Here is a 14,892-nt window from a genome sequence, read left to right as displayed (position 1 = left end):
ATTTGCTTTGGGACAATAGAGGAAATAATTAGCACTTTGTTCACTTTTAAGCTTTGAATTGTAAAATTTATTTAGTAAATGTTATTAACAAGGGATTAAAAACTTAACATGTTATTTCAGTATTTTTAAATAAAGGGAGAGCATGGCTGTATTAAATTTATATACAAAAAGTATGTAAGCAATTTGCAGAATTTAATGTTGTAGCTAATATGCTACTTGCTTCTTTTTATGTTTTACTTTATTAAAGATATTTTCAATCATATTGCTGGAAAAAATAAATAATATACATTTCAGTAATAGCTTAACAGGAAAGATAATATCTGTGTGGTTTTTTTCTCTTTGCAATATTCATTCATTGCTCTGAATTAATACATAATTAAACACTCAGTATTCAATTATAAGTAAATATCTGCAGAAAAGGTGAAGATTTTTTTTAAAGCTGATTTTAAGATGGATCCCTCTTTAGCCCCAGAAGGATATAGTTAAAAATACACATTGAAGAAGAACCTGGATTGATTTAAAAAGTATAATTATTGTATTGTTTGCATTAGGTTGAACAGAAATCCCAGGCAGAATTCCAGGATAGTAAAATTCACATATTATTTTACCTAGGATGATTTAATCAATGATTTGCTTCCTAGATATTGAAGAAAAGTCCTTTGCTTGTTCTCATAGTAAATCTGTAATTGTTCTTCACATTAATTTCAGGGATAAATCATGACTTATAAGTCATTAAATGATCCTTACAATCACATAGGTTTGGCTGCTCATCTGTCTTAACTCATAGTAAAACCTTTGGAAGGCAAAATAATCTGAAGTGATTTAACATAAACAGAGATTCTGTGTGTATTATCGGTATTTATTTGCACACAGAAGTTATTATATGCACCAGAAGTTGCTTTTGTGTGTTTACATGAATGATTGAACAATTCTTTTCAACAAAGGTGTTCTCGTGGATAAAATGAATTGTCCCATTATGAGATTTTTGCTGTACTTGTACTGCTATCCCAGGTGAGCTCTGCATTCAATTAGAGCCACAGCTAAGAACCAAATGTCCATGTTGCTCTGAACATTCAAACTGTTAGCTCCACTGAAACACAGTTTAACTTGATTGATACTTGGATTTTAAAGCAAATAAGGACTAACTTTTGCCCGTGGCAAAATATCTTTGAAGTTTCGTGCCTGTGCCGCGGCTGGATTAGCTAAGTGATAGCGCTGGGGCTGGGACTGTGACCCTGTTGTGCTTGGCAGGTTGTGATAAATGGGGGAATCTTTCTTAACCTCATGGCCAAAACATTCCAGGATCAGGCTGGGGAGACAGGAAAGAAGGGAGGAGAGTCGAAAGGTGCAGGAGATTTGGCATGTTGAGCCGGAGACAAAGGACACTTGCTTACTTGTCTGGAATAGGGGTGAATGCACAGAGTCTTGTGGGAAGAATGGCTGCAGATGCATTAAAAATCTGCTTTATTGTACTTTATTGTAACTCCTGGGCATTGCCCTGGGTACGTGAAATTCATTCATCACTATGAACTGTCTCTTTATTTTTGTTTTGAATGCTTTGAGAGTTTAGGGAATCTTGGTTGTTATATTTTCCTAAACTAAAGAGGTTTTTTTCTTTAATGCTTGAGATGGGTATATAAAACCATCCAAAATAAATTGGAAGAATTCCTTATTCCAAGTAATTGCCTGCTGGCTAAAGAATTTACTGGAGGACAGCAAATATAAACAAAATGATATGAATTTGGAAAAACAAACCTCGACAAGTTAATTGATTGCTTCTGGAAAACTAGTTCAACTATTTTGTATATAAAACACCTTTAAAATGAAAACATACTTTCAAATATTTTCTAATTATGAATTTTAATATAGCAGTATTAACAATAATAATAATAAAAGAAAATCTCTTTAGATATACTAAAGATCTATAGTGAGATATTACCAGTCAAATTTTCAAACCTGAAAAAAGAGACAAAATTGGCCTACATGTGAGCTGAAATGTGATCTGTCAAGTTGTTCCTTCTTGTGGCAGTATTTTAAGAGCTGTATTGCCTCTGATGTTGTCCCCCTTGGCTAATAAAGAAAAATATATTGTTAGCTGATAGTTTGAGATTTATTTACGTACTTCATGCTGTAAATACAGCTATTCTGACTAGTGCTAAGAACTACAGCATAATGCAAGTGGCAAAAACAAAATTAAATATTCTTAATGTGATTTCTAATTGTGGCTGTTGTTGTTACTAGTATACAACCAAACGCATGTTGTATTCCTGGGTATAGATGCTATTAATCATCTATCCTTTTATGATTAATTTCTCTGAATGACATTTTAACCCTACAATATTAACAGGGTTTTAATTTGTAATGTAAAAATTGAATTGTAAATGTTCATTAATATTTGAATAATCAAATCTAAATCATATGTATAAAAAGTGGTCTCACTACATAGGAGTTTGCTTCTGTGATGCTTAATAGCAAATAGTAACTATAGTGCACAGTATGTTCAGTATATTTTCCTGTGTTTAGCAGAAAGGATTTTATCTGTAGTTTGCCTTTGCTAAATTATTATTCTTTTCCTTATATCCCTTAAAAAAAAAAGGGAAAAAAAAGAAGAAGAAAAAAAAGGGACTCTTTTCCTAGCAGCATTTTCTTCACTTTTACTGACATGTTCCAAAGGCACTGAAAATTAAAGTAACCAAAAACAAAGTAAATTTGGTTCCCTGATGATGCAAATGCATGTGAATAGGTCTTTAGTTTATATCCAGTGCTTGTGAGATTTTACACTGCAGCAGTGTGTCCTTTTATCTGACCTCTAAAACAATTATTTTTTCACCAACTGGATAATATCTGGGCCACAAAAAACTGATTCTTTAATTTTCACCCTCAAGTAGTTTGGAATACAAATAATCCTTTGCATCCTTACTATGAGAGGAATAGATCACTGAAGTTCTTAGTTATCTGATGTAGTTTATAATTGTTAGAACAGCTGCTAGAAGTTGTTGCTAAAATTCTAACAAATTAGCTTCAGTAATGTGGGAGAACAGAAATGTCTGAAGCTAGGAAAAAGCACAGCTGTTCACTGTTAGTGTACAGGAGATTTACTTGGTTATTCTCTAATTAGACTATGGTGTGCACTTATTACCTTATCCTTCCACTTTTTTCAAAAGCTTTGAACACATTTTTAGAAATTATTGGTAGCATAGTCATTTGCATACACTTAAAGCAGGTGGTTTTAATTGGAATAGCCTCAGTGCATTGTGCAAAAATACTAGCGCTGTACAATTAGCTGATGACTTCAGCTTGGGCTGTTTTTATAGACCAAATGATTTGTTCATTATCAGATTTATAGATATTATCTGTGGAAAAGTCAGATATTTATAGCTGAATACCTTTGGTCTACTACTAGGAGAAAAGCTACCACAGAAGAGCAGAACCCTTTTTATTGTTGGGGCTTTGTGGTAGGTTTTTTCCAGTTTTATTTTATTTTAGTACTGTTTTAACACAATTCCCATCTTCCACAATGCCTACAGGACTCTGCCAGCTGTTAATAGGTAGACAGGTGCTGGGCTAAAATCATGTTCATATTACCTGCTCATATTACCTTGTTCATCTCCTTCCAACCTGTCTTACTGCTCTGTCCACCTGTTTCTTCTTGGCATTAATTGAGCTTCCTGTGCTACTAAGGCATATTCAGACTCACCTTCATTATTCTGAATTGTTGCACTGACAGTAACAGGCCAAACCGCCTCAATCGATTTAGGCCTAAGCTTAAATCTTTGTGGGCTTGTCCCAAGGCTGACAACCCCTCTGCTCAGGGAATGCATTTTGCTGGAGGAGTCAATACAGCATCGCCTCAGGCAGCTGTTGCTGAAGCCATGCAGAATTTGGCAGACCTGGATCTCACTCTGCAGTCATTGCAGCTGGTCACAAAGAGCCTCTTTGCATCCTCAGGTCTCTGCACACGCACTCAGCATAAACGTGCTCTTGCCTTTCAGGGCTGTGAAGGAGCACAGTGAATAACAGGTATTTTTACTGATAAAAATTATCAATGTTTAGATAATGAAGAAGTCAGATGTTCTTAACTGTGAATAATGCTCAGTTTCATTTTCTCATCATTTTGATACTCTGTGTCACTTACAACACTGTCAATTGAATATGGTTCTCTCTCCTGAGAGATGAAGAAGGATCCAAAAAACACAGAAGTGACTTGAATCCTTCTTACTAGCTGCACACTGAGAAGTGTACTGAAAATCTGCAGTAGTTTCTCTCCTTTTCTGAAGGAGCTGTGCAACGTTACCTCTGATTTTGTATGACATATGTGTGATGGACAGGTCACACAGGGTGGATTATGCTGGCAGACACTGCAGGTAATAACTGGTCTTCTACCACTACATCTGGCTCATACAGCTTGGATAAGACCAAAAGTGAAGAAAAGTATCTGAAAGGCTGAAAAGTATCTGAGCAAAATTGGCACCAGTGAACAAGTGGCTAAACTTGGAAGACCTCATAGGAAGAGTTTACCATGTTGTCTGGAATTATTCAAACCTCAACCTAGGAACTCTGGATTGCCAATAAATCAAGTTGTCATGTAGCCGAATCCATATACAATGCTTTCAGTGTGCCCAAACTATTCCATCCCATTCTGTCAGACCAGGATCTGAGTCAGGTATTCATTCACTTTTAAACAGGTTGTACTTCTATGAAGACTTCAGTGCTTGAAAACGAATTACTACAAAGGTCGCATCAAGTAAGGGCATGGTGAACACATTAGAACTGTTTTTCTCTTCCTGAGCTCCTTGAATATAGTTCAAAACCACAATCCTTGTCCTTAAATCCTTCAAAGTCCCTTTAGCTCTGGGATGAAGAATACAGCTGATGAGTATGCTTCTCCAAGACAGAGAGGATAGTGGAACCGGTGGTTTTTTAGACATTGCTTACTTAACACTGACCCAGTGTTGGTGGGTTAGCTCTCAATGGAGCTAAGAAACACAACATATTTGACAAAGAATAAGGCACGTTTTTTGGGGCCTGATCTCCTTTAACCTTGGCACATTGCAATATGTATATTAAAAACATGGAAGACAAACAAAAGAGTACAAGGAGAGTAACATAAATTCTTTGCTAAGTCAGAATATTTTACATGTATGTATTTAATTGTCTGTAGTGGGGATTTGAGAGATGTGAGATCATGTTGTTTATTGCACTGGGGTATCAATATGCTCCTTGGTAAAAACCAGGATAGTGAAGTACAGAAAGGAGGAGATGATCGACAACGCCATTTGTTTAAATTTCATCTAAGTGAGGGATGGAAAAATTGTGACAAGTGTTCTTTGATCTCAAGGGAAAAGACAGATTATTTTCTGATGAGGCAAACGAGTCAGGAGAGAAGTTGTCCTTTGTTCCTGCGGGGGTCAGTTTGTAAGCTCTTGGGCGAGCTAAGGGGAAGCTGGATTCCAATGAGACACCAACATTGTCAGAACAGAAATGTGCCTTGAGGCAGAGATATGTGACTTGGGGTGGAGAAGTCAGCATTAGCAGTAGAAATACACTGTACTGTTCCTTATACAAGTTGGTTTCCACATGAAAAGAAAACAGCGTGTTTTATTATGCTTTATGGCACAGTACTATAGGCCTTTAACAAAATAGCTTGAAGTATTTGCATGATCTATTTGCAACATGGCCAAGTTAACACAGCCATAGGAACATTAACTTTTGAACTTCCTGACTTTCATTGCTTTAAATTTCAGCTTCAAAGTTTACTCTTTTTTTCTTTGCATTTGTTGGCCCTGGTTGGTTTTGAAAAACAGGAGGAAAGAAAATAAGTTCAGGTTTTCTGAGAAGATTCTGAATTTTATGCATATAAGAGGAGATGACTTGGTATTCCTTTGAATATTAAATAATGCCTCCAAAGCAGCTTTGATACACCTACTTTGCTTACAATATTTCTGTGGAGCTGAGGAATCACATGGTGAAATCTAGAAAACACTGCACAGCATAACCATTTTCCTGCATTTCAGTATGTTGGGGGTTTTTTGCCTGAAAAGAGATCAATGGTATTTGGGAATGCTGATATTTAAAAGGCAAACACTTAAATAAAAATGATGTGATTGCAACAAAACTGGAGGACATAATGGGAACATAACTGAAGTAAAAGCAGTAAGCATTTTCCATGTCTAGATTAAGAATGGTATCTTCTAGCTATTGCCAGTTTGGAGATACCAGGAAGACACCAAGGACATACTTGCAGATTCAGCTTCACTGAGATATAGTGCTGACTTGAAAAGGCAAAAAAAAAGGCCAAAGTTTGTATTTAGGTTGGTGTGGGCATTTTTTAAGAGATGGTGGGGGTGAGGGGATGGAGAGAGCTAGGAAAATAATGTGAGAGAAAGAAAAGAGAATGAGAGAAAACCAGTGTTAGTGCATTAGTATTTTTTCCTGAATCTGAATTTGTTGATACGTGAGCTCCAGGCTGGTGGAGTTTCCAAACCTTTGGCCTTTGGAAGATCTGAATGGGGAACGAATTCCTTCTCTCTCCTCTCCTCTCCTCTCCTCTCCTCTCCTCTCCTCTCCTCTCCTCTCCTCTCCTCTCCTCTCCTCTCCTCTCCTCTCCTCCCCTCTTTTTCCAAAGGGAGCCAGGCCCACCCTCCCAGCTGCAGAGAAAAGCATTCTGTGAGCTCTGAGCTATTAGGTAACTCAGGCTGAAACAAAAAGTGTCATTGTAGTATGGCATTTGCCCTGCCTGACCCACCATTTAAGGGAAGGCGTATTTCCTTCTTTCATTGTACACAAACAAACAAAAAGAAAAAGAGAATGCCAGTTTTTCCCACAGTGCATGCATAAATGCCTTTCAAAATGTACAAGTTAGTATTTTACAGGTTCCAATCACTTAAATTATGACTTGACTGTTATGCTGTTACACCCTCTGATATTTTTAGTGCACTCGTGCCAAAGGCAGTTTAAAATGTGTTTTAAAAATGTTTGCAGGTAAAAATGATTTTAAGAATGCTTAGAGCTCTGAACTGTTTGAACCCATTAGTCATGTTGCAAAAACAAACACATAGGAAACCTTTCCACAAGCAAAAAATTACCAAGGAAGGAATGTTCAGTCCCCAACGATAGCATATGAATAAGAAAATTGAGGAGTTAAAGTTGTCTCAGATTTTATCAATCATGTCATCTTAATGATGCCTTCATTCTCTAAAACTTCTCAATAGAAACAGAATTTTATGTTTTATTTATGTAAAGCTTTCTGATTTATGTTTTACAAAGGCTTGTGTCAATGGTAAGACCATGCAGTGTGCCCCAAAAAAATGATCATTATAGTCTCATTGGAAATATGAAAAAGGCATTTACCTGGATTGATTAAATTCCAATTAACTTCAGTGTGTATGTAATGTGCACACCAGCAAAAGCTCTAGTGTGTTACTGCTCATCATTTCAGCCTGGTGAAATAAGACCTAAATGAAATGCAGTGCCTCTTTGCAGCTCTTTGGGCTGTCCATGGACTGGTTCCTGGTTTGTCCACACTGTTCTCATCAGCAATTTGTACAGAAAACCCAAAACATTGTGAGAGTCCTGAAGATTGTCATCTCAAGGAGTGGAAGCATTTAAGGTTATTGTATGCTTTTTAAGACATAGCTCCTTCTTAAAATTATTAAGTTCAGTGACTGGTTCAAAGGAACTGAGGCTCTAAAGCATGTAACTTCCATGGGAGACATTCTTCTCCATTGTTATAATCAGTGTTGCCAACAAAGAGGATTTCATGGAGGATGTCTTGAGGCACACAGGCTTTGTCCCTCTCTCTTTTGCAGCACCATTCCATTTCCTAGTGTTTCCCAACTACCTGTGTTTCAGCAGGTAAGTGGAGAGTAGAAGCCATTAGTCACAGTTAATTTGGTGTAATTCCCCTCTGCCTGAAATGGATGAGTACTCTAAGTCTGGTGAAATATATCTGTATCTTTCTCTTAGATGAAAACGAAGCCCTTATGTGACAAGCCTAGACTGATTTAGATGCCTTGCCTTTCACTTGAATTGTAGGTATTTAATACTAAATATATCCCTTCTGGATTTGTATTCCTGGCGAGTTAGGTGTACATCTCCAAGTGGTTCTGACCAGAGTTACTACTGTAATTTCATGATGCATTTCGTTGAGAACAAATCTATCTCAGGAAAGTTTTGCATGGAAAACAGAAGTGACGGTGAAACAGCACTGACTTTTCTTGTTCCCATACCTTGCTCTCACCCCTTAGAGGCATGGAAACATATCTGATGTCTTTGAATATGAAGTCTCCTCTACTGTGCTACATGAAATGCAAAGGTCAGCATCAGCAGTCTGCTTTCATACTCAAAACTTCTAAATAATTTGCACTATACTTTCATTTAAAAAATTCAAACCTTAATCTTGTTTTGATTAGAGTTGTCAATTGTAGTTGATGGCATAATGAATGATTTCATTACTAAGAAAATAGAAGAGACCACTGAATAGCTAAACCTAGTTTAGGTAGTGAGTAGACGTGTTTCCACTACAGAACTAGCTCATATAGACTTTTATTAAGAAAAACCAAACCAACAACCAAAAAACTTCTTGAACAGTGAATTTTAAATCAATTTATGTAGCATATTTTTTACTCATTCTTCCATTGCAGTCAGAACTCTTGTTTTCACATTGCTGAAATATGACAAACCTACTTCAGGGTGTCATTCAAATAAAATACAGCTATGTACAGTCTTTGCACTGTGAAAGGTAGGGGGAAAAATCAATTTTCTACTGCTTCAAGTTCTTTAATTCAACAGTAGCATCAGTGTTTGGGTTTTTAACTACACCAGAAATGTAATTAAAATTTTCCTGTGCACAACTGTGTAGTCTTACATTTTCATTTACATTTTCATATGGATTTTAATTTCATTTAATATTATATTTTAATATAAACTTTATATAATTTTATTATTGTCACTAGGTTTAAGTAAGTAAAATACTTATGGAAGTGTGGCAGAATAGTGAATTACTGTGAAAAAAACCGTTCAGAATTTGGGATTATTTAGAGTTCTTTTCATATGTTTCTCTAGGTCTACTCAGCATATATTTCATTTTGCAGAAGCTTCACTGAGATTTTGTCTTCACAGGACGTACATAGTTGGAGTATTATTTGAATTCAGCCATCAAAAACTGCTTCACTTTCAAGAATATTTGTTGTTCGGTTGTGGGGTTTTTTTAAATTAAATCGAAAGCACATAGATCTTCTGCATGGCTACAACTTGTGACTCAGTCCCAGAGCTGTATCTGTAAGCAAACCCTTGCCCTGTTTTTGTTGGTCAAACAAATGACATTATTTGTTTTGTGGTATCAATGACATCATGGCAGCAAAGGAAATCTTTGGCAAATTATGTGTACAAAGACATTGTAAAGACAGTCTCCATTAAAGTTTTTGTTCTCAAGATGGTTATAAAACTCCATGTAAACAAACAAAGTCAGTATCTAAAAAACATTTGAGAAGAACTACTTTTCTGTAGTTCTATTCTTACTCATCACAGTGTCACTAATATCCTGAGTCATATTCTTCTACCTGGTATTTCCATCAAGTTGTTCCCCTGTCTGTGCCATCCTCTCCTGGAGTTGTTCTACAGACATAGTCCCTTCCCTGGACAGCGAGCAGAGATGGGTCAACCTCCTCCACAGTAATTTGCTGTTGGAAATCATCCAGGCAGTCGAAGTGCACTTGCTCTGCCCGTAGTCCAGAGCAATGAGACAGGCTGAGGAAGCACAAAGATGTGATTTGAGGTTGTCCTTGGGTCTGCCAAAACTACTTTCCTTTCTTCATTCTTGTCTCCCTTATGTTAGAGTCTCCACAGCTCCACCATGCATAGCTGCTTCCTCCAGGCCCAAAGCATTGCAGGCTCTACTCAGCCCTGTTGCAACCCTACTGATTTAGGAGGGACCCTCAAGGCCATAATTGGTGCAGTAGATGAGGGAACTCAGCAGATTCATTGCCAGAGTAATTTAGTGCTGATGTGGCAAGATTTTTCAGCTGTAAGTGTTAGAAGGGATTTCTCACCTGTGTTGCATTATGAGTTTAATACCCCCAGTGTGTGTGTGTGTGAGAACACCTCACAGAGCAGGACCATTTCATGGTTTAACATTTAGTGTAATGGGGTCCAATAAAATCATGTTAAAAGATGTTAATGTTGCAAAGAAAAACATCAGAAGCAAGGAAATGCCAGAATTAATATGGCCTGTGGAAATTCAGCTTCTTGCACATTATGGTGCAGATCTTATTACCTGACATCCTAGGCTTTCCAAGGGGTGTCCTTTTTTCCAGTGAATGCATAGTTAGATTTTTCTTTTAATGTTCCTCCCTCTATCTTTGTTAAACATAAAGCATCCAAAGCCCAATTAATAGAAAATCCTTCATCATGTAAATATTTATCATATACCTTTATTGCAGTTTTTTGCTGCCTAATAAATGCATATCTTTTTCGCAGTGACCTCAAATTATCAGACACTTTTAACAGTGCTCATATTTGAATTCTGATGAACCAAGTCAGGTGAAGGTAGAAATTGTATAAAACTTCGATTATTTTTAATAAAAGTTTAAGCCAAGTGAGACTTTCATTTTTCTACATAAAAGTAATATTTATACACAATCATCTAAGTTCAAAGTATATTTTCCCAGCTTGGATAATTAATTAGGTCTTCTGTACAGCTGAAATAGCAGAACTAGTCCATTGCTCTGGGCAGACTGGTCACTAATGACTTTTGTAATGAGTTTCACAGGTATCTGATGAGTGCTTAGGCTTGTATTTGTAGTGTTACGCCCAAATCTAGAAGAGAGGAGAGCAAACTGTGGTGTTCCATCTCAGCCAGTCCCAATGTTCTTCTACTGTCCACACCACACCCCTACATCTGTCACATTTTTTTTCACTTGGCTTCTGCTCTCCTCTAGTTTTGCCACCATGGAGAGCCCATTCTTCTTTTGTGCCTTGATTTCTCTTCCCTCTCCCCGTTTGATTTTTTGTTGGTTTTTTTTTTTTTCCTGTTTTTCCTCCCTTCATTTCAGTCTACAGGTTTTTTTCTTTCAGGGTACTGCCTGGGTATCCTGTACCCAGGGCACTGCACAGTGGGGGATAGAACTGACTAAACAAAGAGGGACAGTTTTGATAATGTCAAATTTCCCAACAGCATGGGGTTCTCCTGGAACTCTGAAGTAATCCTAAGGCCTGTTCAGCACCAGCATCTTTGAGATAGAGAGTATTCAATGCAGATAGGGTCTTCAGAAACTGAGGAGCCACACTGCAGCAGGAGTTCACCAACAGTGTGACAACAGGCCTTTTAGAATCTTACAAACTGAAATAAATGTGGACACCATTTCACAGAAATTATCATTCCTGGGTATTGGTAACTCTCCCCCTGCCCTTTCAGTTTTGGGATTTTGCCTCCAACTTTCAGGCACTGAAGCCAATCAGCAGCATAATGATGTGACAATCAAAACATGAACATAGCAGTCTGTTTTCACAAATATTTGTATTTGAAGGTTTTTAGCTGAAACTTTACAAACATATTGTAGCAGGCAACCAGAGTAGGAAAGTTCAGTGCAGTTCAATAGAATTCAAACTGAAACTGGAATCTTACTCTTGTGAATGATTCTCAACATGCATTTAACTAAAATGGTGAGAAAACCTGTGTAAACAGAGAAGGGGGAAAGGAAAACAGAGCAGGAGTAAAGAAAAAGGTTCTTTTTATAGCATTTAACACATGAGAATGTAAATAAATGTGGTGTTAGTGAGAGTTAATTATTTTGAAAACAGTCAGCAAGGCAGATTAAGAGGTAAAACAGTGCAGCTGAAGACAAAGGAAACAATATTTAGTCTTTGATCAGACATTTTCACAGTGATTTTCTGTTCACCTTCAAGGGTGGCATAATTTTATGAATAACAGAATTTGTTTTGCTACTTGAGTGGTCTTGAAGAGAAATGGTGTTCATTCCATATGGCCACCTGAAAGAAAATCCCATGCCTGTTTGTCCTTTAAGAAATAACATTTTTATTTATTAAATTTTTTCTCTCATAGAGGGACCTAAAGATACACAATGAAGTTTACATTTAGTCTCAGAGGACAAGCCAAATCTATACTCTGTGCTTCTGCACATTTCTTCAGATAATGATCATGGATGAACTGCATCATCTATATGCCAAGTGACAAACCTGAAATACTCTCACTTTTAAAGCATTTTGCTTTCATTGCAATATTCTTAAATAAAAAATACTCACTTTTTTCTCCCCCCCAAGTTTGTTGCATCACACAGGAAGTGAGTCTTTTTGATGCAATTGATCAGTGGCTTTTCTGGTATGACCTTTCAACTTTTATTGAATTTTATCAGCTGGGGCTTTTGTTGGTAATTTTTTGGTTCTTTTTTTTTTTAATGTTTAATGTTGATTTATATGGATAAAGCATAATCTTTCAGATATTTAGATTGCTTTGTAATGTTGATCAAAACAAAATGCAGTAGTCATGTGAGCTATGGTAGGAAAACTCATCTGTGAGTACCGAATTACTGCATCATCCCTGCCCAGGAAAACCAGGGGTCTTAATATATTCTGTATATTAAAAGTGCTTGGATTATGTTAATGTGTGCTGGAACTATCTTTGGGCTGCTGTGGTAGTTGCCCACCACAGGGTGTTGGGATGTCTGGGTGACAGACTCTCCAGCAGCTGGTTAAACTCAGTGGTTGAACTTTCCTGGGGAGTGAGATCTGACCCCCAGTGCAAATGTGAGAGACAGTGCTACTGGTGGCAACCACAGAACAGAAAAGCAATTTGAAAGGAATGTATAAATACCAGTAAATTTAAGAGCAAGGGGATAATAAAAATATGCTGGAAGTGAGTATGCTAAAGGGACATGGAAAAAGAAGATCTATTAGGGTTTATGCTATATGGCTACTAGGCATATACTTATTTTTCTAATTAATTTTAATTATGTTATTGTATTTTATAGCTCTAAATACATTATGTTTTCAATAATTTTAAATTATATTTTATATGTTAAATGAAAATATTAGTTTTCTGGTCAAATCCTTTGTAACTCAGTTGAGACAAACTGCTCCTGAAATTAAACACATCCTGTCAAGGAGAGGCTGTTGTAATTTCAGTGTGTTTAAATGATTTTGAATATATTTTTTGAACAATTCCCTCTGACACTGACACACTCAGGAGACACAATAATCTGAATAACTATTTCTCATGTTTGTATATAATGCACACTGAAGGTATTTTTCATGGCAGATGGTCATATGCTTATATATCTGAGGTATTTTACTGTACTTCAGATGTTATGCTACTTTAATAACAATGTGGTTAACATAAGACTATAGCAATGAGGTTTGCATCTGAATGTTTATGAAATACTGCCTGTCAGGTTTGGGTTTGGGTGAGCCCTGGCTGTGTCTCATGCTCTATGAGTGGCTCATCTCTATGAGCGATGTTCCATGGCATTCAGCTGAGGGAACTTACATATACATATAATATTTAGCATTAGTCAAATCCTTTTTTCCTGTTGGGCCTGGTGAGTGTTTTGTCATTTGTCAATAACTTCAATAGGAGTGAGTCAAAGTCACTTTTTTTTTTCTCTAAAATACTTTTAAAGTAGCAAAAAAGTGTAGAAGAGTTTCTTGATGCAAGGTATCCTGAAACTTGTCATTGAACTTGTTGGTTGTAAAGGGAGTGGTTTTTTTTATTGTGTTTCTCACACCAAGTGAGCCTCAGTGAGCGATATTTCTAGGTGGCTTTAAATCTGGAACTTCGAAACCTCCCACAGAGCCCTGGATTTTACATTAGCAAGCTAGTGAGCAAAATGTTTTTTCCTCTGCTGAAAAAGCAAGTAATTTAGATTACCAGAAGGTACAATTAAATTTTTGCTGGAAACCATGAAGATACCAAGGAGATACCTAGTCTGCCAGGGAACAGTTTTCTAAGTTTTTTTGGCAGTGATGGATTTTATCACCTCCAATCAGCCTACAGCAGTGTATTGCGGAGATCAAATTGGAAGCTAAAATTCCTTTTATGTACTTAGGTGTTGCAAATATGAGTGAAAACAGTGCATGTATTCATTGATGCAATAGGAAAATATAGTTAACATATAGTTAGCAGATTCACAAAATTAAAAATACCATATGAATTATTTAACTAATGGTGTGCTTTGCCCCAGAACCTGGTGTTTATTATTTTGAGCTTTAGCAGGAAACAGAAGCAGTATCAGTTGGGGAAACATTTCTTGGCCAAGCTGAGAACAGTATGGCTTTCTCATTTCAAAGTGGGGAACCTGGTTCTTTGGTTTCTTTGTTCCTAGTTAAGACTACTCCCCAAGCTATTTTAGCTGAACATTTAACCCACTAATGGAGCCTGGGGAAGTGCAGTTGGCAGCTGTTCATGGGATAATAATGAAACACACTGTTTAGTACAGCAAACCGCTGCTGTAAAGTGCGGGAAATATTTTATAGAGATCCCGGTGAGCAGAGCAGGATCCACCTTAAGTTCTGCTGGAATGGGGGGCGAGCAAGAGGAAGTTGTGTTTCAAGTGAAAGTAACCAGCGCTGCTTTGCTCCTGCAGGTGAAGAAGCCGTGTCCAGAGTCCGATGGTTCAGAGCCGCAGAATCCCAGGTATGGTGCTGGATGGCCGATGCCGACTGACTGCGGTGCGGTGGCGGACAGCAAGGCTGAGCTGGGCCGTAGATTTGTAGCACCAGAGCCATGGAGTTATATTTTGCAAAGAACGAGTGGTTGGATCAGTTGTAATGGTTTTCACTCTAGAAAAGGGATTTTTCCCTTTTCCCGGTCAAAGATGCAGCCTAGAGTCTGGGTTGTTGAGTTTAGATGATGGCATAGCACTGAATGGTCACATTCAA

The 14,892-nt window shown here is 37.2% G+C and overlaps 1 protein-coding gene across 11 annotated transcripts in view; it reads left to right on the top strand.

Annotated features, from left to right (window-relative positions):
• EYA4 (EYA transcriptional coactivator and phosphatase 4) overlaps positions 1–14,892 on the top strand; it is a 144,121-nt gene that overhangs the window by 60,470 nt on the left and 68,759 nt on the right. For 10 of the 11 annotated variants that reach the window (XM_031060833.1, XM_014308914.2, XM_031060834.1 and 7 more), the window contains exon 3: positions 14,598–14,647. The exons of the other annotated variant lie outside the window; for it this stretch is intronic. In XM_031060833.1, the coding sequence (XP_030916693.1) occupies positions 14,598–14,647 (50 nt within the window). The remainder of the gene's footprint in view (positions 1–14,597; positions 14,648–14,892) is intronic. 11 annotated transcript variants of the gene reach the window in all.

The sequence above is a fragment of the Geospiza fortis genome, unplaced genomic scaffold, assembly GCF_000277835.1.
Source record: "Geospiza fortis unplaced genomic scaffold, GeoFor_1.0 scaffold217, whole genome shotgun sequence".
In the NCBI taxonomy this organism is placed as follows: Eukaryota; Metazoa; Chordata; class Aves; order Passeriformes; family Thraupidae; genus Geospiza; species Geospiza fortis.
The sequence above is the reverse complement of the archived record's forward strand: the minus strand, read 5'-3'. Positions and strand labels throughout refer to the sequence as shown.